Genomic DNA, 27,445 nt, shown 5'->3' on the forward strand with positions numbered 1-27,445 from the left:
AAAAATCCCGTAATGTTCACGATGTGTGACATTTTCTTATTGAATGCGTGGTTAGCCTGCATTGTAGCAGTGTCTGGTTGTTTTACACATGTGATGTGCTTTACCCTTGCCCACTCACTGAGACACGAGAAGAATGGTAAATTTGGTCCTGTTTATTGGCATCGGTTTCCTCCAAGAACATAACTAACTGTTGATTCGTTTCACAACTGGACCCATGACATAATTCAGCTGCAATACAGAACCACTCAGCGACTCCTGATGAATGAGTGAAGAAAAATTTGATGCTGCTAATGAAATAATTGCATGATTAGCAAATAAATAAATAAAAAGCCTCATCACAGCCATAATGGTGAATGGTGGAAAATATTCCTAATGGCTTTTATTTTATTTCATCTGAGCTGGCTGGCTGAGCTTGGAAAAGTTCGGCCCTATTAAAGAACCCTGCGGGTCATGTACTCTATGTAGTTAACCAATGTCTGCCACACCTACGGGACATGTAATAATATTGACCCCTGAATCCTTAATAAACGTGTGCAATGTACATGACAATGTATAAAATGTATATCACTTGTCATTTCAAGGAACAGTGAAAGATTTGCATTTACAACTAGCATTATATAAACGTGGAACGTGACAGTTAAGAGACTAGTAAGACTTCATTTACTCATTGGCTGCTTTCTACGGGGATAGACATCCAATCCATTTGAATTGGGAGGGCAGGCATTGATCATTTACCGTTTCTTAAGTTTCGAGGAATTTAATTGTATTGGTTTAAAAACATGGGACACTACTTACTCATTCATAATTGGAGAACAGAATATTTGACTCGAGGTAATATTAGGATCATCTCCTTTTGTGTTTTAGTGTTTGCATACAGTAATACTGCCAAAGTAGCTCAATATGGGTGGATCTTTTTCCACTCACAGCCATTCAGATTCATTCGCTGTTTCTGAAATTGAAAAAAAACTGCATAGTTTTTAGTTAAAATGTTCAGATGTGTTGCAAAGTATGTGAAACAGTTGTTATCCGATCTGACAAGTTTCCTGGGACTGTCGAGCTGATCTGCAGTGCTTGCTTGTCCTCACCTCGGGGTGGGGGGGAGTGGGGGGGGGGGAGGGGACTTTAATCCTGTTGGAATCTGTTCGTTTCGTCAAACCTCCATGTGATGATTCCTGTCTGGGCTGATTAGCTTGAGAGGCTTTTCATGAGGCAACAACAAGACAAGCCAAATAAATGACGAATTTTCATTCCCCGTGTGATTGGGTGTGACGACCAGGAGCTGATGAGCTGTCAATCATCACTTCTCATTAAGATGAGAGGATGATAAAGTGGAAATTTTGGCTGAATCTCCTTGGCTGGGATGATAATGAATTCAGTTTGGCTTATTTTCTTTTGTCTGTTATTCAGGCAGGTAATTGGTTTTGCTGAGGAAAATAAAGCATGTTTCAAGCTTGTTTTAATTTGCTTCGTCCATGATAATTAGCAATACAATTGCCTTTGTCAGTTTTGTGTATCGCTGCGATGCTCCTGCAGTTGTTTTGTGGCTTTGATGGAAGAAAGTCTTAGGACACACCTACTAATCAGTTATTCATATGGCATCCTAAACAAACAGCATTACTGACTGCGTTCCTATTTCTATCACGAGAAGGCCGTTATTGTTCCTGTCAATATAATTGTTACATTTGTTTAATGGATAGGCTATTGATGTGTTTTCCTCAGGCCAGCCAGATTTGTAAACAGAAGATGTTTACAACTGCATAAGAGATGATGACTGGCTGAGGTCGAATCAAATTATATTGGATCTCAACCCAATTGAATCAAAAGTGGAAGCAGCCTTGTTTAACTTTTTCCCAAAATGAAACAAGGAACGAACAAATGCACTTTATGCCATAAAAAAAAATCAATGCAAGACATTAAAGATGATAGAAAATGATGGGGCAAATATGAAAGGGGAGCTATGACAACTTTGGGTACTCGGCCATCTTCCCATATTCCAAAAGATTACATTTAAGCTTTATTGAAGACTCTAAATGTAGATCTGAATGTAAATGGTCTATGGATACACCCTGGAGTGTTTTACAGCTATGACTCCAAAAGGAACAGAAGAAATATAGAATGTTTTTTCCTTTGTACCCAATTTTTTAAAAAGTTTTTTTTTTTTTTATACGTTGGCGCAATGAGATATCAATATGCGTCATTAAAGGACCGTGCTAGGGGAAAAGGTCATTTGGTCTATTGAAATTTTTTAAAAATCTCTAATCAATCAACTTGGCTGTTCTTTAATCAAAGTAAAAATTAGTATGTATTAGCTGCATTTACATTACAGTATGTATTCCAGTTTTCTGCTGGCATGTTTGGTTGCATGCTCTTCATATCTTTTTGTTGCTTGTAGAAATACTTTATCTAAAGCCAAAAACGTTGTCCCTTCAGGTTTTTAACTCGGCAGTGTTTATCCCTGCCATCTGTGAGCTTGAGCTCACAGGGAAAACCTATTCACAGCAACTGCTGACCACTTTTTTTCCCGATCCTTTATGGACCAAGAACTCCTCATGTAGCATATTATTAACAATTACCAACTAAACGTATAAAGCCCAACAATGACATGTTAGTTCTATTTTTGCTGCAATACATTTTTGTTTCATCAGTTACTCATATTGGATCTCTAGCTGGTGCAACAGTGGACAACAACTACGCTCAGTGGTGTCCTGGCTCTGCTGTGTTTGCCTATTATTGCAGCTTCAGCAACAATGACTATTGTTGGTATGCAAATGTTGAGTAATTCTAAGCAAATCCATGTAGAACAATACTTCATATAGTCACTACCGAGTGCCGACCCATATAAAGAAACTCCCATATTAAGAGTGTTTTCGCTGACATGTATTATCCTCATTGACTTGTATTATCCTCATTAACATCAGAAATGTGCAATTTCTTTTCATTCATTGCATACATGGATGATAAATGATAATACAGGGCAACCATTTTTTGGTGTTGTTTTAGGCCTCTTTACCCATTGTTGTGTACAGAATCCAAAACGTCTACCTCTATTACATCAAGTTCTTTCTCCATTGCTTATAAACTTAATATTTTGTTGTCGTTCCTGCATACAATTAGCCATATCTTTAGCATACACATAATTTGATTCGGTTTAATTATTGACACATATTTCTTTCTTTACAAGTTATTCTTAATACGGTGTGACTTTTAAAACAATATTTGCAATGTCATTTTTTTGTAACCTCTGTGTATAATGCAAACGAGGAATTGTGGAGTTTAAAATTCTATACTTTATTTATCAAGCGGCTGCCAGTATATGTGTTTTGAAAGTGAGTGTTTATGATTTAAGTGTTTATGATTTGGAATTGTCTGTTTGTAGCATCATTGTACTTAAATTATCAATTATTATAGGTAAGCTGCTGTTACATTATTAACTATTAACAATTACTCTATAGTCATGTGAAAAAATTAGGACACTCCATGAAATATTCAGCTCTTCATTAATAAATGTTCACATATCAATGTCTGATCTTGGTTTTCTTTATCTCTGGAAAAGAAAGTGCTTTAATAGCAGGTAAACAAAAAAATAACATAGTTATACTCCTTAAACCAAATTTATGAACAAAAATGCATATTCTGAGGAAAAAGTTAGGACACCCTACCACCTAATAGCTAGTGTTACCCCCTTTGGCTGAAATAATTTTTGTGAGACGCTTTTTGTAGCCATCTACCAATCTTTGACATCGGTCTGAAGAAAGTTTGTCCCACTCCTCAACGCACAATACTTTCAGCTGTGAGATGTTTGAGGGATTTCTTGCATGCACAGCCCGTTTCAAGTCACCCCACAGCATCTCAATGGGATTAAGATCTGTGCTTTGACTCGGCCATTCCAGGACTCATTTCTTCCTTTTCAGCCAGTCCTTGGTGGATTTCCTGGTATCTCTTGGGTCATTTTCATGTTGCAGGGTCCAGTTTCGCTTCATCTTTACATGTTCATCAAGCACCCTCTGATACATGATGGAATTCATGGTGGATTCTATGATGGTGAGCTGCCCAGGTCCTGCTGCGGCAAAGAATCCCCAAACCATGACACTTCCACCTCCATGCTTCACAGTTGGTATGAGGTTCTTTTCCTGGAATGCTGTATTGGGTTTACGCCAAACATGTCCTCTCTTCTGGCGTCCAAATAATTCAATTTTGGATTAATCTGTCCAAAGAACATTATTCCAGAAGTCCTGGTCTTTGTCTACATTCACTCTGGCAAACTTCAGTCTGGCCTTCATGTTCTTCTTGGAGAGCAAAGGTTTCCAACTTTCACACCTCCCACGAAGGTTAAATTGTGAAGTCTTTCTGGTTGTAGAGGCATGCATTTTCACATCAACAGTAGCAAGAGCCTGCTGTAGGTCCCGTAATGACATTTTAGGGTTTTTGTAGACTTCTTTTAGCATCTTGCAGTCTGCTCTAGGGGTGAACTTGCTTGGACGGCCAGACCTGGGCATGTTGGCTGTTGTTTTGAATGTCCTCCACTTGTAGACTATTTTCTGGACTGTGGAATGGCTGATTTTATATATTCTTTTGAGATCTTTAGAAATCTCTTACCAGACTCCTAAGCGTCTACAATCTTCTTTCTGAAGGCCTCAGACAGCTCCTTTGATCTCACCATGGTGTTTTCACTCACTTCAACAGGCGCTGCATTGAGGAGGTGGGGCAGACTTTCTTCAGACCAATGTCAAAGACTGGTAGATGGCTACAAAAAGCATCTCCCTGAAATTTTTTTCAGCTAAAGGGAGCAACACTAGCTATTAGGTGTTAGGGTGTCCTAACCTTTTTCTCAGTTAGAATATGCATTTTTGTTGATAAATTTGGTTTAATGAGTAAAACGATGTTAATTTTTGTTGTGATTACCTGCAATTTAATCACTTTCTTTTCCAGAGATACAGAAAAACAAGATGATCTATGGTGCACCATCAATAACTACTGTATATTCTGGTACAGCTATGAAAAATGGCTATTGTGACAATAACGGTCGCTAAGAATGATGTAATGTATTGGTATATGAATATTGTTAGATATTGTTGATATATTGAGAATGAGATAAATATTAGATTGTTGAAAGAGATTCATTAGCAGTCACGGCAAGTATGTTGCATGCTAGCATTGTTAAGCATGTTGCCTTTGTCAGGGCTTGTGAATAAGTTGAGTCATTAACATCCAATATTAATGTATTTTGAAGGGAGCAGCCCATCTTCAGCGCCCGAGCTCATGTTTTCCAGATTGACCCAGCTACCAAACGCAACTGGCTGCCGGCTAGCAAGCATGCCGTCACTGTGTCCTTCTTCTATGATGCCAGCCGCAACGTCTACCGCATCATTAGTGTGGGCGGGACGAAAGTGAGTAAGACCATTCACACAAATTTGCACACATTTCTACAGTAGTCAAGCTTTATTCTTTTCTTTTGATGAAAAAAATACTCGTACTGGCTCTAATTTTAGTCGCAAAATACGACCAATTGGTCGCAAGCTGGAGCCCTGCCTACAGTGTTTACGTAGCCTTTGTCATGCGAGATTCTAAGTAAAGCACTGTGCTGCTGAATTACAAATACCAAAATAAACTCTTGACTGGTCTAGCAACCTCAGTGAGACTCTCACAGTCCCGATGATCTCGTTAAGAAGGTGGAGGTGGGCAATGTGTGGAGCAGGTTATAATTGGGATAGCGGGAAAACTTGACAGCACTTGAGCACTTGTGAACAATGGCGAAAAGGACAATAATACCCCTTTCCCAATGGCCAATAAACCCATGTCAACCCACTAACAATCGGCTATTGGTGGCAGTGGGAAAGGTGCAGCGACCCGCCTCGACCCGTGTCAATTATCCCGCCAAGCGACCCGCGTTAAAATCACCTCGGCTCTGATCGTCATGCAGTGTGAAAGCAAAACCCCGGGTCAACAGTCAACACCCTAATCTACGTGGTGACGTAGGCTCTTACGTGATGCGTCATAACAACGTGCCGTTCGCCTCCCATTTAACACGCCCCACAACCGAAAGTGCGCCTTCCACTGCTCCTCACCAAAATGCTCAATTGTGGACCAAAAACCATGTGCTCTAGCCCGGATCCACATACGGCGAACAGTTGGTGTAGCAGCGTTAGCAATAGCCATAATAGATGAAACAAAGGCTCTTCTCCTCTTTCTGTGACTTACACGAGTCCTTTCAATTTCAAACCAAAATTCACGTCGCCTACGTTGCCTCAGCACAAGCAGAGTGTTGATCCTTTGCTGCATTTCGACCATTTTGAGTGCAGTAAAAAGCATGAAAACAGAGAACACAAACGGAAAGGAGGTTTCCATGTTGCTGTGCATTGTTTACTTCCTTGAACTGAATGAATTCGGTCGCACTTGTCGACGCACATCTTAGTGTGGTGACGTCACGTAACCTTACGCACGGCTGAGGAGGGGTGGGGGTTTAGACGGGTGAAAAAAAAAAAAAAGACTGCTTTTTTTTTTTTGTCAATGGGAAAGGTACTAAATGTCAATTGCTAGTGGGCTGCATCGGCTTGGAAAAAAACGTGCGTTGACCCACTAGTTTTAGTGGGAAAGGGGCATAAGTGACTACTTTCTTTCCAACAAACCTGCTGGCTCTGTTTTAAAGGAGGGCCACAGAGGGAATAAGTCTGACAGACAGTGAAGAGGAGGTCACGGCAAGGTTAAAATTACACATTTACCTAAACACATGACTATTTTTAGATTCTGCGTTTTTAAACTTTCTTTTTTATATGTATTTATTTTTTGTCACGAATTGGACTCTCTGCATCCATTTTACAGCTGGGTCTCCCCAAAAACAATTTCCATGCTAATCTAATTTCTAGGCAGTACACTGGTTGATGTTAAAACAAAGAGAGAATAAAATATAGATTAAAAGGTTGGTAGTTTTAAGCATTTATTATAAAGGAAAATATCGATTACACAGTGAAAATTAGAGGAAAACTTTGGTTGTTGATTTACGGTGTGCGCGCCTGAATCATCTGCTTGTGCCCCTAAAATTTTAAGTTAGGGCCCACTGTGCTCCTAATAGAAAATGTTAGTCTGGAGCCCTGCTGGGTCAGTTCCGATTTCTTTGCCAATATGTGGCTCATATATCATATTTTAAAGCAGTGTGAACTGCCCAATTATGATTTTTTTTCCAAATCTGACCTGGACCTCTTTCAAATGGATGGATGGATGGATATAAATTGAACATGTAGCCAATGTTTTGCTCACCCATAGACATCCGATCTGTCTGTCATCAACAAGTGAAATATGTCACCACTGTTCGATTAAAAAAAAAAAAAAACAACAACAACAACAACACATGCAAATAGGCAATGGCAGAAAAAGGATTTTTGATACCACTTTTGATTGAAGCTATCAGGTTAAAAAAATGTTGGCTCTGGTAGGATAAAATTCTCACCTGCCTACGATTCATAGCACAGGAGCATCTGTGCGTCCACTGTTTAAACTAGCACCGTGCCTCTTGCTGACACTGCTCTGAAAAGCTTTTAGGGACAGATTATAAAAACTGGTGTTTTGCTTGTATAATCCCCTCTCATCAGATGGTTCACTTGACAAAGTTAGGTGAAAAAGCTTGTAACCTATATGTTCACTATTTCTCAAACTGAATGGTTGCATGATATGACATCTATTCTGTCTCCCAACCTTGTTTTGAGGCAAAAGCTTATGGAACATAATTGTACAAAAATGTCAAAACACTGGTTAAACCATCATGCATTGTATGTTCAATCATTTAGTGGAAGTGCATGGGGGTGTCAGGCTTTTTCTCATTAAGGTCTGGGAATAAAAATTTTCAATGTAATTTCGTGAAATTGGATCATTCTCTTCAGTGCACCTGAAGATCACTGTTGTAGTAGGGGTTTAGAAGATGAATTGTAGATATACCGTAATTTTTAATCCCTCCAATGTATATCATCTTTAAGGCTTTGGAGGTCGAGGGCAATGGTTCAAGTTTTGCTGTGGTTATACAGTATAAAATTATACAGTAAAAATTAGGTCAGCAAGCAACGATTATTTTTACAATCCATTAATTGGACGATTTTTCAATTACTGTGACAATTTAACTTGTTGATTTAAGCGTGTTGTAAGTAACAATGAAGACAAAATGATGACTATTTCCTTCAAAAATAAGATTTTACCACAGCTTCCTGACTTAACTGTAGTCTATATCTGTACTGTTTTAAGTACATTTAAGTACTTTTTAAAGTTTTTATTAAAGGTTCTGAGTATTAAACATAAAAGGAATTTCTCTGTGCACAAATCAGACAAAAGTTCTGTTCATTCAAATAAAACAAGGCTGCTGGTGATTGATATTTTTTTCCTTTTTTCTTATGGGCAAAGTGCTGATATAAATTGTGTCAATGACTCATTTACTTTCTTTATACAAAATAAACAACACAATCGAATAAGGAGAAGGCAGACTATAATGTATCAGTTTTCTTTATCAAACAGTTGTTCATAAATACAATCCAAATCCAATTTCAAAACACTCTTATGTATGACAACACAAAAGGCAATCTAAGTCTTGACTCTTCGTAATAATATTGATTAAGCAACCCAACCCGAATGGAGTAGTGAAATCTCTCTCTCTTGCACTAATCAATGGCACGCGCAGCCTCACATTAAGGAGAAGGCAGACTATAATGAATCAGTTTTCTTTATCAAACAGTTGTTCATAAATACAATCCAAATCCAATTTCAAAGCACTGTCATGTATGAAAACACAGTGTTTCCCACCAATGAACGAGACTGTGGCGGGCCGCCACAGTCTCGTTTACCCCCCCCGCCGAAGAAAAAAAAAAAAAAATCAGATGTGTCAGTCAGCCGATTACACAGCTGTAGCCCACTCCACTCTACTACCCATGCGAGTGAGAGCGCGCGTGCGCGTGCGTGCGTGCACACACACAGACACACGCGCCAACAGGTCGCGCTCATAGACGGGACTACTAGCCTGGTACACCAGACTCATAGCTGTGCTATGCAGGCATGAAAATCTCTCACCTTTCGGCGAAATTCACCGTTTTGAAGTCAAAGAGGGCGACCTACGTGAATTGCGTAGATCCGAGGAGAAATTCTTTTTGGGAGGAGGGTGGGGGGGTCGGGAGGTTTTATTTAATTATTATTATTATTATCATCATGTGATTAACTTCGTACGTAAACTGAGCACTTAAGAAATCGGTTCTTTAAAAAAGTGACACTTGGACAGTCAGCAAATCCTTCTAGATTCTTCGCTGACGAGAACCAATCATCGGCCCAAGCTGCGTTCCATTATTCCACACGCGTGCACTCTTTAAGTGAACATGGAGTGCTCGGAGAGCCTTTGTTGCTTTGCAAAGCTGCGAAAACAAAAAGCAGGCCTTATCCACACCGGGGCAGACCAGAGCGCAGCATACACACTTGCCTGTATTTGCCAGCAGATTGAATTTGGTGAGTAATGGTTTCAATCGTTTTCACATTTTGCGATATAAAAAAGTTACTGCCATTCGTTGCAGCTTGCGTTGAACACTGCCAGAGCTAGCCAAAACTCCCATGAAAAAAAATAGCTCCCGTTAAATTAGCGTCAAGCTTGTGTATTTAACGGTAATATAAACGAAGAAACACGCTGTTGAGTCAAATTAAGCGGCATGCTCTCGGATGGAGGGGGCGCCTCGCTTCGCTCCCGTCGTTCGCCGGAGACGCGTTATTTTCGGCCGGGACTTGAGCTGACGGCCGGTGTCGGCACAACACCGGCCCGACGAGTGGTGGGAATGAGTCCTGCTTCTTAGCTTTTCAGAAATACAGGGATCCCTCGTTTTTCGCGGTTAATGGGTACCAGAACCCGTCACAATAAGTGAAAACCGCGAAGTAGCGCCCCCCCCCCCCATTTTTTTTGTGCGTGTTCAATGCATTTATTCAGATTTTCCATTGGAAAAAAGATACATATATATATGATATGTTTTTTCACTTTTTTCACCAAAGTATCATTTATAAATGGTTTTCAAGCACTTCAAAATGTAAGAATTATGATAAGTTTTAAACTTGTTACTGCCCCACCAAATTATTTTTAAACAAGAATAAAGTAATAAGAAAATGCTTGGCTTTATTAAATGCTTCATAGTGAGTCTACTCAAACCCTCTCAGGCTTTGGTAAACGGTCATTGACACATGTGCAAAGTTTTTCTTTTTATATAAATTTTTTTGTTTGAAGCAACTTATTTGATTGAATAATAAAGACACAAATGTCCTAGCCAAAATGTGGCCCAAACGCAAAACAACATTACTTAGATGGAAAAATTTGTTTCAATCAAGAAAAATAGTTTTCAAATGCTTTTTTGTCTCAAATTTATTTTTGCAATCAAAAACTTTTTTTTTTTTTTTTTAATTGAAGTGACTTTTTGGGGATTAAAAGTATATACTGTATTTTGATTGAAGCAACTTTGTTTTTGATAGAAGTAACTTTGTTTTTTGATTGAATAATAAAAACACAAATCTACCTCCATCGTTATTGAGAGAGAAAGAAATTAAGAAAGCTTTAAAACTAAAAGCCACCGGGGAGTCTGTTTTTTTGTTTTTTTAAATATTTATATTTCATTACATAGACATGCCTCGTAGGGAAGGGAGTTTGAGGGATAAAAAAAGGAGTTAGATGAGGCTGCTAAAGGCAGTGGATACCTCAACAGCTGGGTGAATAGCAGACCTGGTAAGAACAAGTTTGCAAGGATAGTCGGGTATTAAATACAATTATAAACACAATTACAATGTTATTTTTCTATAAGATTTTATGTCATTGCTTTATTAATCATTAGGTGCTAGAGTTGTTAAGTATGGATAATAATGAAATAATAGTTTTAAGAAAACTGTGCTGTTGGTGGCTCAGTGAGCATCTGATGTGGTTTGTTCTCAGATGAACAAGTTGAGGAAGGAAGTTTTGATGCAGAGGTTGAAGGAAGAAAGGAAGAGGCAGACTGACTCAGACACAGCCAGAAAGTGTTGATGACAGTTTTGATTTCTATTCACTGTTGCCCCCTCCCAATTAAAGTATGTCACAGTCGCAGCCAATTATTATCTAAAGCTGGTTAAAATTGAAGTTATGTTGTTTTAAGGTCTATTAAATACTTGTTCATGCCCCTTTTGATCGACGAGCACCCGCCCCTCCACCAGTCTCTGCACGGCCCTGCTGAAACACAGTGTGGGTCGACAGAGCTCAATATTTTGTTTGGGTGCACAGTGTACTGGAACATATTTCCTCCACACCCTTCTCACCTTTTTAACCCCTGACCCATTTTCATGCCTGGCTATGAGAGTATGAGTCTGGCCACCATTCAGCAGAAAAAAATTTCCAGGGGGGAGCCAGCCACAGCACATAGACAGCGGAGCGGACCAATCAGCGACGGGCTGACACGATGTCGGTTAAGCGACAAGAAACTAGCGAGAGACATTTCAACATATTCAACATGGCTAGCGCGAGACAGACTGTTGGTTTTAGCGACTCGATGTGTTTTTGGTCATGTAAAACCGAATTTACCGCGGATTGGAACATATTGCCGCCGAGTCTGGTGTACCAGGCTACGGGACTACTGTCTGCTGCATTCTGCTGCATTTGGCGCGATCCGGTGACACCGCATACAGCAATTTATATTACATTCAGTGGTCTCAAAATGCCCTAAAGAGATACACCAGGCTTGAAAATGTACACACACACCCTACCCCGAGGGTCAGAGACCCTCCCACCACAGTCTCCTAAAATCCTGTGAGAAACACTGACAAAAGACAATTTAAGTCTTGACACTTTGTAATATTATTGATTCAGCAACCCAACCCGAATGGAGCAGTGAACTCTTTCTCTCTTGCACTCATCAATGGCACGCGCAGCCTCACATTACACACAAACAAGGACCCAAATGGGACTCATAGCTGCCGGCAAAAATCGATTATCAAATTGCCTCAGAGCAAGGCATCGTCCCCACCATACGAGTATAAAATTGTAGCATTGTACATGTAGCACCTCCTCTCTAAACCGCTTCCTGCATGCCAGCACCTGTGTAATCAGGCTTTCATTGAAATAAGATTTACAGCAAAAGGTGAGTTGAATTCCCACATGAGGGATCTGAACAAATATGAAAAAAATGAAAAAATTATATTTATGAATGATTCAAGAAGATCAATGTAAATACAAAAGTGTTGTAGCTCTTTCAAGTTCTGGAGACATGCAAGAGGAATAACAATTGAATTTATTGAACATAATGATTTTGGTATATAAAGGCATTATTCATGTTTCTCCAGTTGGCTATGGAGTGCCTCTGAATAATGTGTCATTGAAAACGACCTCCCTTGGTGAGCCAGTACAAAGAGTCTTGATAAAAGTATGTCTTTGCAAGCATGAAAACTTACTTGATAATTTTATCACACAGCACATACTGTATGTGCTGATTTAGTTGATATAAATCAAATGTATAATAATATATATAAATCGCATATTTTTTTTGCCCGAGTCAGAGTCACCTGATTCCAGAGTCCAGATCCGATACCAATTTTTTTTTTTTTTTGAACAAAAGTTCAAAACTTGTTACAGTATCGTACCGTTTACAGTACTTCCTCTTCCGCTTTTTCCGGGAGTTTTGCGATTCGATCCCGACTAATCCTGATACAACACTTGAAGACGAATAGTGCAATATTTGTATATCACTTTAGAGGAACCAATCAAAATTCACATAAAAGCATAGGCGGGGTTTTACGTTTGTGGGGGGCGGGCAATATATGAAACAAAGAAATTCCAAATATTCATCTTGCCTCCTCAGGTGTCGTTTTGGCTAAGCAAAGACGAGGGCCGTCTCTAAGGTGCTAGTGACATGATCTGTTCGAAAAATAATTTTAACCCATTATGAAATACTCTGTGGGATTCTTGTTCATTTCGTTCATTTTGTTGTTTGTTTTATTGCTTTACAACTTATGTAGACATTTTACCACCATAGAATTTACTCTAAAAAATATATGCAATTTCCTCGTGTGCCTGGTGGAAACGCTAGTCAGGTCAAGGTTATTTACATAGACCTGAATCATTAAAGGTTCCCGAAGGGCTTCACAGACAAACAACAGTTCAACAGTTGACAAACATTTCACATTAAAACATTCAAGAAATAACACTAGAATAAATAAGTAAATATTTTGGAGGGAAAAAAACTATCATATAAAGCAATTCATTAACTCAATGAAGACATCACCTAACAAAATAAGAAACCATAAGAAGGGACCACAGAAGGGGAAGATTGTTTCTGAAAGACCAGACTGAGATGGATGCCGATCATATCACTGATCTAACTAATGAAACAGTCCATTAAAAAAAAGACGGAAAAGATTTGGCCTCACAGGAAGACAGAAAAGCAACAACAATTCATAAAAAAAGATGAGGCGCCGCAGAATACGCAACACTGCTCATTAAGATTGACTGCTTGTATTAGCCCTTTTTTAAATAATTTGCCATATAACTCAACTGGAATGTTAAAAATGAAGAACTTCATCCCTAATTTCCATTTATTTGGTAGATTTATGAGGAAAATACAAATAGATAGAAAACCATATAAATACAGTACATTATTATAAGACATACAGTGGTACCTCTACATACGAATTTAATTCGTTCCAGGACCTTGTTTGTAAGTCGAAATGGTCGTATGTCGAGCAGGATTTTCCCATAGGAATACATTATAATTCCATTAATTCGTTCCAAAGCCTAAAAACATACACTAAATTCTTAATAAATACTGCTGGCACTGTTACAAATGGCAATTAAACATAGAAAAACAAATAAGTTATAAATAAATAAGTCAGAATAATATAATAAGAAGAAGAATAATTAATAAGTATTCCTGTAAATAATGTAACGAATTGGATTCTAATATGGCGGACACTTTTTACTGTCCCTGAACGCACCGCGAAGCTGACGTCACGGTGAGATAGGTCGGTGCGGTAGAGATAATACTTTCGTTTTCTTGAGAGCAGTCAACTGCTTAAGACAATGGGCGTTTTGTGTTGGATAAGTTCTTAAATAAATGATAAAAACGTGACGAAGCTGGCGATTTCCTTGGCAATGTTACCACAATAATAATTGTCACCTTAACTTATAAATAGTGGCGAACGGTGGTCGGAAGAGGACCATGGAGCTGTATTGTTGAGCCAGTTCAGGGACGCGCACACCAAGCTCATATTTTTCTATAACTTGCATCTTCATTTCAAAGGTAAGCATCACTTTTTTCCTTGTTTCTCCAACTGTATCAACTTTTTTTGAAAACTGTGTTGATTTCTCACACAAGAAAATCCACCGTGCGTTCGTTTGCAGTGCTGTCATGTCGTCGTATTTCGAGCAACTCGTCGGATGTAGAAACAAATGGCGGCTCAAATTTTACGTCGGATGTCGAAAAGATCGTGTGTCGAAGTGATCGTATGTAGAGGTACCACTGTATATCCCATCAACATCTTTTCAACGTCTTTCTTCTTCCGATCTTATATCGTTGAATCAACATTGACACCCGATGATGATTTGTCATCACTTTTGCACCCTCGATTAATGTTGTTCCAACGTTGAAATCCTGACAGAACCTAAACATTATTTAGAAAATTAGTAATACTGGAACAACGCCGAATTAATCTTATGTTTATCTTCATTTTCAACCATGACGCTATTTATACTTTCAAATATGCCTATAGTTAGAGGTCCTGCTTTATTTAAAGACACAATAAACAGCTAGGCTGACTCATAAAATATTATAAGTCAATGATAAATAAAAAAAATAAATATCAAATAAATAATAAAAATAAAAACTTGCTAGATTTCAACTTATTTTAATTGAATCACAACAACAGAAAACTTAATTAACGCTTAGTAAACTTATTTCAAACTTAATCCTCCTCCTCAGTCTGACGAGCTTCGCTGCAACCCTTGCCATCAACACGATTTGGAGCATACTGTAGCCACTTCTGCACAACAGCAGTGAATGCATATTCTGGTTCCTCCATCCTCATATGCCTGTTCAGTGAATCTGAAGAATACAAACAAAAAAGCATTCACAGTTAATTCATATCATGGAATTAAAGCAGATACCCAAAAATAATTTGACTGAAACACTAGGATTTTTTATTTAAAATTTTTTTTTTTATTTAACATTGCGAGACTAAACATTGGGAGGGGAATAATTTTGTATAATAATAATAATTTTGTTTATCTGAGCTAAGTTCTAGCTAGCTAATATCCAAGCTAAGTAGGTATTCGCTTGTATGCCAATCACAGCAAATACAGTTTCTTACAATTTCGGCAACTTTGTTACGTTGTGTCAGGCAAAACGTTTTATATACAAGTAATAATGACAAACGCGTTAATTCTACCATAAGATATCATTGCTGTTCAATGCTTTGAAGAAGAGCAACAGGCTTGCCTGCCATTAAATATGTCTATCCTTAAATGAGGCGTTTCGCGTAGAGTTCTTTGGAGGTGATTCACTGTCTTCCCGGTCATCCACAAACATAACTATTAAGTATGTCCCGATCTGATCAAGTGATTGGAAATCAGGCCGATCGCGCCATTTTTCAGAGGATCTGAATCGAGTGAAAAGGATCAGGTTTTTAATTAAAAAAAAACACTGTATATTTATGTTTTTCATCTTCATGCTCTTACACCCTCCCACTTTCCCTCCTGCGGCTTTTCTAGATCAACAGTGCAATAGAGGTTGCTTGTTAAAGTTGACAGTGGCTGACAGGTGTTGAAGCTTTGATCTTGCCAGAAAAGTTTGGCAGCGCTACCTTCAAAGGCACCAAATGTGTCAATCATTGTTTAGCTTGTTAAACACTAGCGGTGGCGTGTAGTGGCAACTCGTGTGTATGTAAATGAGCTTGAGCGAATTTGAGTCGACTCACTCAATGAAGCATTTAATAAAGACGAGCATTTTTCTACGTTATTCTTGTTTAAAAAGTAATTCACATTGTGAAGGCGGCACGGTAGGACCGTAACATGTTTCAAACTTTTTTTTAATTATACTGTATATTGATTCATTGTTGTTTATTGTTGAAAATTTCAATGTCAACTAGGCCTGAACGATGTTGGAAAAAACTATTGCTGCGATATTTTTGGGGTTTGGGATATTATATTGCGATATTTAAAAAAATGTGTGTATATATATTTTTTTTTAAACGAATTTTTACTAGATGACTTGAATAGTTGTTTGGAAAGACTTTGAATAACTCACCATGAGCACATTGTACAGTATTCCCTCGTTTTCGTGATTAATAGGGACCAGAACCCGCCCCGATAAGTGAAAAACCGTGAAGTAGCGCATACCCCCCCATTTTTTTATTTTTATTTTTTTTGGGTGTGTGCTCAATGTATTTATTCAGATTTAGCATTGGAAAGAGATACATATAAGACATATTTTTCCTCACTTTTTTTCCCCAAAGTATGATTTAAAAAAATGTGTGTATATGTATATACAATGATTGACACATTTCTGCCCGTGTGAAGTCCTGCTTCTTTGGCAAGATCAAAGACATCGTTAACTTTAATAAGCACGTGCCGCAGTGACTGAGGGCTGGGAGAGGGGGTGAGGGAGTCTGTGGGAGCGAATGAAGCAGAACAAAGTTTTGTGGATTGAAAAAAAATAAACTATCGCACGTCCTTGCGATGGGACTATCGTGCATGCACACCTCGCGATGGCGATGTATAAATGATATATCGTTCAGGCTTAATGTCAACCATTCGGATGATTTTGATGGAAAATCTAAGTATTCAGTGTCGGTCTGCTATCTGGGATATTACATAGACATATTACTAGACATATCCACACTTTATTTCCATACTATAGCAAAGCAAAGGAATCAGACTTACAAAATGTCTCGTGTTATTTGAAATATTTGAACATCCTTTTCTAGAGAAATTTAATTTAAAAAATAATAATGATAGCATGCATTATTTAAGGATTTGGCTCTAAAAATCTTGGACTGGTTCAAAGGGCATCGCTTCTGAATGGATGCCGGTAGAGCTGTCATTCCATCAACCACAACAACCTTGGCTAGCAGATTTGCTGCACTACTGCATCTGTTATACATTGAAGAAAAAGACTTTAATGTCTTTACTAAATATTAATGGAATGGAGTTATTAATATAAAATGCATGAAAGAAAACAAGGAAGACGATATGGTAAAACTGACACAAGGGACCAAAAGAAGAAATTGTGCTGAAAGTGTTCTATTCAAATTAATCACGTAATGCCAATGCGTGACAATAGAAAGGAGACCAAAGTAGACAATAACTGATAAAAACACTAGTGCAAAAATACTTAAAGTGGAAGTGAATGAACGAATTTGGTTGCCAAACTAAAGTTTTAACGCCAAATAGTTTCCACACTCTTTTTAGTTCACTCACAGTCTTGGCCAGGCCAAGGAAGGCTCAGTTGTGCTCTTTCTCATGATGTGTACAGTGTACCCTCGGTATTTGCGGGTGAAAAGGAAAGGGCCAAACCACGAATAGCTAATAATTGTCAGCCAATAACTTACAAAGTTGCTTTTTCAAACTCCATATATTATATAAAAATAATTTGATGGAAAAGAAAACCTTTCAATATTTTGAAAAATAAATTAAGAAATCATTTTTACTCTTCTTCATAATTTTTTGGTGTGCAAATAGTTAATAGGTTAAAGTTGTAAAACGATGTTCAATTGTACTTATACTTTTTTTGCTTGTTTTTGACTTTATTCATATTCCTCATGCATTGTTCTTTTTTTCTTTTATGTTGATAGGCTATCATCAATAGCACCATCACCCCGAATATGACCTTCACCAAAACCTCCCAGAAGTTTGGTCAATGGGCTGACAGTCGGGCTAACACAGTATATGGCCTCGGCTTTTCCACAGAGCAGCAGCTGCAGCAGGTAAGATAATAAAAAAGGTTTATTTATTAGTAGATTTAAAATTTAAATTGATGAGGAAAGGATAATGATGTACTATAATGAAGTACAGATTAAGAGCGATAACAGATTGGGTCACAGATTCACAGTTTTTGTAACAGATTGTGTCACAGATTCACAGTTTTTGTAAATGTGCTTAATTAGATGTTTGGAGATGATTCTAGTACATAATAGGAGTTGCACAATTTGAGATTTTTTGTAGTTGAGGCCAGAGTGATGAGCCATCCACTAATCTTTTTTTTTTTTTAGTTGTCAACTCTTTATTGGTGTAACCTCCAAATGCAAGTGTGCTTCCTGTCGCCCATGGGCATCCCCGACCCCTCCCTGCTAACCCAGATACATTCAAACACAAAGTTATCCTACCAAATTGAGACCAATTCACTGCTTTGCAAAAGTCAGAAATGGTTGACGTCAAACTTCATCTCTACTCACTACAGTTATGTATTTTTCTAAAATAAATACATAATCAATTTTAATCTCTTGCAGTCACTGTCACACTTTTAAATAACTCATATTGGTTTAAACTAGAGTACACATACAGTGGGGCAAATAAGTATTTAGTCAACCACCAACTGTGCAAGTTGAAAAGATTCTTGAAAAGATAAGAGAGGCCTGTAATTGTCAACATGGGTAAATCTCAACCATGAGAGACAGAATGTGGAAAAAAAGAAACAGAAAATCACATTGTTTGATTTTTAAAGAATTTATTTCCAAATTAGAGTGAAAAATAAGTATTTGGTCACCCCAGAACCACACGGGGGGACCTAGTGAATGACCTACAGAGAGCTGGGTAACACAATAAGTAACACAATCAGTAACACAATGGGCCGCCAGGGACTCAAATCCTGCACTGCCAGACGTGTCCCCCTGCTGAAGCCAGTACACGTCCAGGCCCGTCTGCGGTTTGCTAGAGAGCATCTAGATCATCCAGAAGAGGACTGGGAGAATGTGTTATGGTCAGATGAAACCAAAATAGAACATTTTGGTAGAAACACAGGTACTCGTGTTTGGAGGAGAAAGAATATTGAATTGCAACCGAAGGACACCATACCCACTGTAAAGCATGGGGATGCATTGAGATTAACTTTTGGTATTGACCAAGTACTTATTTTCCACCATGATTCTTTAAAAATCAAACAATGTGATTTCAAAACATAATTTAAAAGAAATGCATTTTTCAATGTTTTCTTTACAAAGCCGCTGTAGTGAAAAGGTTATATGGAAACAAAACATTCAAGATCGACTTTGGGAATGCATAGAGGCAGACTATGGGTATAGCTGTTGTCACTCTTTGTCCACTTTCAGTTTGCAGAACAATTTAAGGAGGTCAAGGAGGCGGCCCGGCTGGCCAGAGAAAAATCCCAGGAGAGGTACGAACTGGCCAATCCTGCTCTCAGCATCGCTGCCCCACAGGTGAAGCATGAGCGTCTATTCACACTGATGTTCACACTCAAGTTATTGTCACATCAGAGCAAACATCTACTCCTATGGGTTTAATGCTTTATGAAGTAAGAGTGAGTGAAAGGATGAATAGATGATTATGATTGAGTTAGTGTTTAGGTATATACATGTAAATACTGTGTGTATTTCCGAAATTTGATTGTTTTTGATTTTTTTTTTTTCCTTTGTGTAAACTCGAATTTTGATTTAGCACAATGAGAATGAGTCTGCCATAATGAAGGACTTGTAAAATCAGAGTATTTACTGTTTAGAGGTTGAACTAAAAAGATTAAGACCATATCAAGTTATAGAATGGGTCAAAACTATAAACCAATTGTGAAAAGTTATTAATTTAATGATTGATTACTTCTGAATTTTTTAATTTTGACTTTGCTAGCTGTTTGTAATGGGGATGGAATGAATTAGACCTAACCACTTAGGAAACAATATGTTTTAACCAAATGACAAATGTATAGATCAACAATACGTTTCTATTTTAAAATTAGAATCAGGTGGGATACGTTATGGTTGAAAACCATTAGGACTTCTGTTTGGGAGAGATGCATAGCTGAAGGTGTTTGCAGAGGTGGTAATAGCCTGAACTGAGTGAAAGCAGAATAGAAAGGAAGGGGGAGTAGCCGAATCATCCATAATTGAAGGAAATCTGGCAGCTGTTTAGAGGACAATGACAAGATTTTATCCTGCCAACATATTTGATTTCATGGTAGACTTGAAACGTTTGAGATTTGTTTGGAAAAGCAAACGTTTGTTAGATATTTTGATCAAAATACCCTGCAATCATTATGTATTTCTTTGGCGTAAGATATAATGCAATGCTGTACTTACGCATTGCCACATGGAGGAACATCAGTGTCATCGCTTTTGGCTGGTTGTGAGCATCGACTGTAAGAAAAAGAACTTGACAAACCCTTGCTAATCACCTATAGGGTTAGCCGACATCCCTTTGAGCCCCACTCCTTTGGGTTCTGAGCGCCGCAATGAAAGCTAATATGGTTCCCGCCCGTATTGGCAAACCCCATACATGGGGTATTTGAACAGGTACATTGCGTTTATCACTTCCTCACAAAGCTACACTGTGTTTGTTCAAAGTCCTACAGTTCAGTTCAGTTAGACTTTTGTCATCATTCTTTAAAAATGACTTGATAATTACTTTACCTATAAGCTGGACTAGGTTGCAGACAAACTAGAGACTGGTAGATCAATGGTCAACCAAAGAAATTTTGCAAAGCTGGGATGACACCTTTTTCTACCCTTAATGATCTGAAATGTACCTATGGAGTAGTTTAAAAATTTAGTAAAGCAATGATTCAAAATATAAGTGTGTATCCAAAATTAATTACATTCATTCCATTTTGTCTGCATGCAACAACAAAAGAAGAAGTCACAACATTCAAGGCATGAATCAACCATTGATTTCTTTCAAAAAGCTGCATAGTTGCTTTGGACAGATGAAGTATTTTGTAATAGTGTGAGTGAGAAATGAAATTCCTGCCTCTGCACGTCTGTTTGGCATACAAGAGCTGCTGTAGGATGGAACAGCGGGTGCAATCTAGACAAATGCACATACACAGACAACACTGTGCTCCATTTGTAGCACTAAACCTAGAAACAATTAATCATTACCCCTTAGTAGCAAGGAAATTCGGAATTTAGCAGATGAATGAATGACATTGGGATGTCACTTGTAAGTGATGGCTTTCTCACCATGGAACCCAGGAATCCAAGGTGCAAGGTCGCAAACAGGGACCCAGGCACATCAGCATCTATTGATTTCTAGATGGGACAACAGTTATTGAATATGTGATGGCAATTTAGTATTTTAGTCTTACAATATGCAGCAACTACTGTATATCTACAGCCTATTCATACAACTAATAATATGTGGCAACCCTATATAGCCAGTAAGCATTCACATTCATAACTACCCTCCTGTTGCAACTGGATGACTGTGACCGAGGGCAAAATGAGTTTGACCACCCTGGTAAAGAGAATAGATATTTAAAAAATGCATCTGGCAAAAATAGCAGAAACAAAAAGCACATGCAAATCAGTCTTACTTTGTTTTCCACTTCACTTAGACTTGGTCTGCTAAAACAGCAGATGTGTACACGCAGCATCTGGGATGTAAAGGCTACAGGCAATAAGGTGCAGTGTCAGAAATATTTATTATTCTGAACATGAATGTTTGCTTAAAACTTTGTTTGGGGAACTCTCTTTTCTGTTCTAGCCTGACTGAGCTGAATTCCACAAAGTAAGGATATTAAAAGACAGGCATGGATGAGTTTGGTGTGGGAAAATAAAATTGTGACACTAGCCTTATGTTTATCAAACACATTGAAATAACCTGGAAAATAGAGCTCTCTCATAGGTCCAACATTGGTGACCTCTCAAACATTATTTTGAATGAATGTACAACACAGAGTTACTTTGACGACCTCCATATCTCTGACCATTATCACATTACGGACTTTTGATTGTTAAGTGTCCAAATACGTTTGTCTCCATGGTAAATACTTGTAATTTCAGCATTTCAGAATGCAATAGCGGCTTTGATTTGTATGCCCCTTAATTGGATACTACATCATACACAGTATCTACAGTAAGCAGATGCAGTCAGTAACGTTACTGAGATGTCAGTCATCAATATTTCATAGCAATATGTTACCATTGAAACCATGCTAAAGTTGTGTGTGTTGTATCGTGAGGGGCTCAGGTGATTCAAGGGTAGCCTTGCATGTACTGATGCATGCATTGGAGCCATTAATAAATGAAGGAGGCTTGTGGTCTCAATGAAGCTCGGAATGAGGAGACAAGAGCTTTATATAAGCTCAGAGAGCAAAATGGACTGAGGCTCACATAAATAAATAAATAGTGTAATGTACTTCGAAAAACAGCAGCGCAGACATATCCTGATAAAAGCTTTCAGAAAAGCAACTTCATCTTGAAAATTGCCGAGATCTCATCGACTCTAAAGCTTCCCCTCAAAACGTGTATATGCTTTTTTAGGTCGGGTCTGCATTTGACAACAAATCAACTCATACTCACTTTTTTGACACCTTTTCTTTGTTATTTAATTGTCATGATTTTAATAATAGAATATATTTTTAAAAAAGAATAAAATACAAAATTTATGACTGCGCTGCACTTCCTAGGATCATCTACCAGTCAGCAAGTTTGATGAGAAATTTTAAAATTTCACTTCTGTTCTTACACATCCACAGCACATAATGACCATTTTAAAAGTTTTCTTCTTTGCTCCACTTTACTGCTGCATCATGGGACGTGCATACCCAATCAGCTGTCTCAGGTATGTGAAACATAACACTAAAGCAATATTAGGGCATGTACTAGTATTTTATGGTATTCTTAGTCATTCATCGCTGTGTTGCATGGACGAGCTTGCTCAATAATTAATCTGAAGTCTGATCAAATCTGACTTGAGAGCATAATGTAACTTCAGAACACAGCTCGTGCTTCCCACAAAGAGAACTGCCTTTGTTAACACTGGCAGCTGAAGTGCAAATACAATTACCTCTACAAGGGAGAATTCCTTTTCATTGCTGTGTTTTTTTCCATGTTTTTTCTCATTCTTTTTATTGTTGAGCAACATGAAAAAAATCTACCACTTTTTATGAGTAAAACTGCAAAGGGTTTTATCGATCCATTTTCTGTATGGTGAGCCGCTCTGTCACAACTTCTTGTCCTCATTAAGCGTCATGGGTGAGGTGGAGTATCTCCCATCTGAATTGGAGTGAAAATGTACATCCTACCAATCGCCTGGAGCAATGATTTAAACAAACACTCACATTCACACATTCAGACAACTTGGTCTTAAATTTGCCCTAAAGTAATAAACTTCAGTACCCAGGAAAAACAAGTACAAGCAAACAAGAACATGTTTACTAGTTATTTGAGGGCATGAACCCGACTGCTGACATGCTAACCACAAAGGCATATCTCTTGAAAAATCTTATCCGGGCTGTGTGATCAAAGCACACATAAGATGCAATGTCAAACTAGGCTTCATTCAGATTTGATCTTCCAGTATATTTTGTCATTTGGCAGCAATTCAAAATGTAAAATCCCACTTAACACTCTTTGACATTCATGTCATCCTAATTTGTTCTGCCCGTGTCAGAATTTATCTACAGATGTTGCAACTTCAGACAAAATGTTACATATCTAAAAAATCCATCTGAATACTTCTCTGGTCGTTTAAAAACCCTCGAGAGTAGGAAAACACAAATTCTTTCAAAGATCCTCTCAAGTCTTTGAACTTGACTAATGAGCTGTTACTTGATAGTTGGTGCCACAGAATCTTTTCCACTCGGCCTGTTTGGAAACAACATGAATCAGGAAATACACAATGTTTTAATCCCAATTATGATTTAGAAAACAATCCACAGAGTGAATTGTTAAATTTTGTACAAGCACAGACAATGCCTTGGCCTTCAAGCATGCGGGACTCCAATATACCCTATATGTGCGGGAATTTTGTTTAATACATGTGGACAGTCAGGGTTGCATAGTATTGAATAATACTGTCCGCCTTGGAGGAATACTGACAGTCTCACTGAAATTAATATTACAAGGCTTTTCAACAGTAAATGCAGGAGTGTAATGTCTCAGCTGTTATTTCATAGTCATACTTTGTGTTTATACACAGAAAGAAAAATAATGGGCTAAAAGTCTAAAAATGGGCGAATTAAACTACATTGAAGGAGAGCCAACAGATGTGCCGTCACAATCCACATGTAATTTATGTAATCAGAGTAAAACTAATGTATTCAAACATTTATATTTTACGGTATGTCTCGCTCTTTGACAGATTTGTTTGAAAATGGGATGAATCAGATCACCAATTTACTTGGGATATTTTGGACACATTTATGAGGTGCTCGTTCTGTTTCAGCTCGCTCTTAGTACACAGTGTCGTAGTCTGAAAAGTCCCCAAAAATGACATCATGGGGCCAAAAATAATTCTGAAACTGGTAAGTTTGCTGAACGAAACATTACTCGGCACCCTCTCTCGTATTTTAACCTTGCTGAGGCAGAAGTTTGAAGGCTGTGTTTTGGAGTGGCAGACAAGGTTAACTGAGCATGTATAAAAACAAGTTTGATTTTCTGTCATGAATGCCAATAGAAGACTGAAGCGCAGGGTGGGTGGGTGGATGATACTCAAGGGTTCTCTGACATTGGTTCTTGGGTTAAAGGTACTGTACTGACCAAGTCCTGCAACCAGTGAAGTACTGGTGTCTAAGTAGGAGTTTTGTCTTGACGTGTGCCCAATGCAAGTGAACAAGAATAAACAGTGAGTCCCAGTCCTCGGATCCAAGTTTGTTTATTTCTGGGAGGCAACGAGTGATGTTGTCTCTAACGCAGGGCTCCGAACCACGCCCCAAAAATTGGAAGGACTTTTTTCTGGAGCACTCCTCCGGAGCTTGCGTCAAATCACATGACCAATGACGTCTGACCCATTTTACTGCTTCATTCCGACTGAATCAGGAAGTTGTTCGCCCAATGGGTGGTTGTTTGAAAGACTAGTTGATATCAGATTAGTTTAAAATGGATGAAACAGCACTATGCGATGCTTATCCTTTAGGATTGATTTGAATAGTGTTCATATTCAATGTTTTGCTTTGATTGCTTTGGAAAGGAAACAACCCTGGAGAGATTTTAAAATGCTGTTCCCAACAATTGATCCACATGGCGATGCCAAACACCACCATCTGTCTTAACTGTATAGGAAACAGGCCCAGTTTGATCAGCAATGGTGGCAGCGGCCCACTTTTCATTACTCTGATAACTTTGCACCATAACAGAGTCACCAGGTGCAAAAACTCTTGTTCTTGGAATGCATGTCTCTATATTTGACTTGCTTCCATTGATCCATTTGAACAATGTCTTTTAGGGTTGCTCGTTTGAGCTGGTCCATGCCGGTACGTAGCTCTCGAGAAAACATGAGGCTTGCTGGTGATACCTCGGTGGTTGCATGTATACGTTGCATATATGTCTGAGGTGTCGTGTACCTTGCCCATGTGATGCTTTGAGAGCGTGTTTAAAGGTCTACACAAACCTCTCTGCCATTTCATCGAGCCTCTGACTGGTCTCCGATGGGCAAAAAAATAATTTAAAACTCACTTTTCTAACTCACTTAAGACTTTCTACTAAGAGTAAACAATCACGCTTGCTGTTTTTACGTTTCTGTTGCTGATTCGATGGGTCAAACACTCGTTGCTTTTGTGCTCGTACAAGCAAGCGCACCATGGAGGAGCTTAACACAGGCGACAATCAAGAGTAAAAAAGTGACAAACTCCATATACCACTTTTAAAGCTTGACTTATTATTTATTTATTTTTTTACATTTGTGTCAATCTCCACAAGAGACAAAAGCAAAGAAGGATGGACTAGTGGAGTGTTTTTTCCCAAAAGGATGCCATCGACTGAGATATTTTAGCGACACCAATCGGTTGCAATACACGTGTTGGGCAACTTTGCTCTATATCACAAGTGTCAAGAACAAGGCCCAGGCACCATAATCAGCCTGCCACAACATTTTGTATGACCCGACTAAAAAAAATCATGTTTCTTGTTGACACTTTTAGAAAGGTTGAGATGTCACATTTTTTGTTACCAAGCCCAGATTTAGAATAAATTGGAGATTTGTTTTTTTTTAACAAAATGTTTTTACTGTCTTTTGATTTCACAACCAGGTATTATTCATTATGTTGTGCATATTTAATAATATGAAAATTTATTTGGAAATTTAAGTGATGAGGGCCCTCCAAAGGAAACTAACTCTGACGTGCCCCACAAAAAACATGTTTGCAATATCTGCCTTCCAATTGGCTGGCGTCCAGTTCACAGTGTACTCTGCATCTCATCCATAGTCATCTCCAAAAGGCTTCAGCGAACCCTCATCTCGAGTGTGGATAAGCAGGACAGAAGGCATGGAAAGATCTATCTAATGTGTGTTTTTGTTGCTGTGCACAGGTTTACAGATAACAGTCCTGCCTCCTCTGTGATTTCGGTCCTTCATATAGAGTCAAATGGGACTGTCTTCAGATGATACATGAGCCTCTAAACTAGAATCAAATTAAGTGTGGATAATGTTATATCAACATTTGTAATCAATCCCTACACTGGCGCTTATTAGTATATTCATTTTCAATTTTGTTTCAATCCTGTTGGAATTAAATAGTGTGGCAGATGCTAAAGTCCAGTGTTACACACTGGCATGAACAAATTATGGGAGGGGTCCCCAAACTACGGGCTGCCTCCACATTTGGTCCGGTCCCCTGAACAATTTTTTTTTTTTTTTCTTTTCCTTTTTTCAATAGTGTCATTTATTTTCTGGCTTTTTTCTGTGAAGAACTCAGAGAGGGTTATTTGGTTATTATCTATTTAATTAATAGTGTTTATATTATATTGTATTATATTATATCATATTATATTATATTATATTATATTTATATAGGGTTGTTTCGATCATGTTTTTTTGCTCCTGATCCGATCCCGATCGTTTTAGTTTGAGTATCTGCCGATCCCGATATTTCCCGATCCGATTGCTTTTTTTTTTTTCTGCTCCCGATTCAATTCCAATCATTCCCGATAATTTTTCTCAATCATATACATTTTGGCAATGCATTAAGAAAAAAATGAATAAAACTCGGACAAATATATACTTTCAACATACAGTACATAAGTACTGTATTTGTTTATTATGACAATAAATCCTCAAGATGGCATTTACATTATTAACATTCTTTCTGTGAGAGGCCCTCACAGGAAGAAGTTTGAGGACTCCTGAGTTAGGGTATACTCATGGTGTCTAACTTTGTCCAGCTTGCCATTTAAGTAAGTATCATAAACACAAGTTTACCATGAAACACTTACATAATGTGAACTGTTCTCACCTGGGTTGCAGTTGAGCAGAGTACATGGTAGATTGGTTGCCAGTCAACTGCAGGGCACATATACACAACCATTAGTTCATGAAAGGACAGGGATT

At 38.2% G+C, this 27,445-nt stretch overlaps 1 protein-coding gene across 2 annotated transcripts in view; it reads left to right on the plus strand.

Moving 5' to 3' along the window:
• Positions 1 to 27,445, plus strand: part of homer3b (homer scaffold protein 3b) — a 70,761-nt gene that overhangs the window by 14,502 nt on the left and 28,814 nt on the right. For both annotated transcript variants that reach the window (XM_057842070.1, XM_057842071.1), the window contains 3 exons: positions 5,231 to 5,387; positions 17,806 to 17,937; positions 19,279 to 19,386. In XM_057842070.1, coding sequence (XP_057698053.1) covers positions 5,231 to 5,387; positions 17,806 to 17,937; positions 19,279 to 19,386 — 397 coding nt within the window. The remainder of the gene's footprint in view (positions 1 to 5,230; positions 5,388 to 17,805; positions 17,938 to 19,278; positions 19,387 to 27,445) is intronic.

This window comes from Corythoichthys intestinalis, chromosome 7, assembly GCF_030265065.1.
Source record: "Corythoichthys intestinalis isolate RoL2023-P3 chromosome 7, ASM3026506v1, whole genome shotgun sequence".
Lineage (NCBI taxonomy): Eukaryota > Metazoa > Chordata > Actinopteri > Syngnathiformes > Syngnathidae > Corythoichthys > Corythoichthys intestinalis.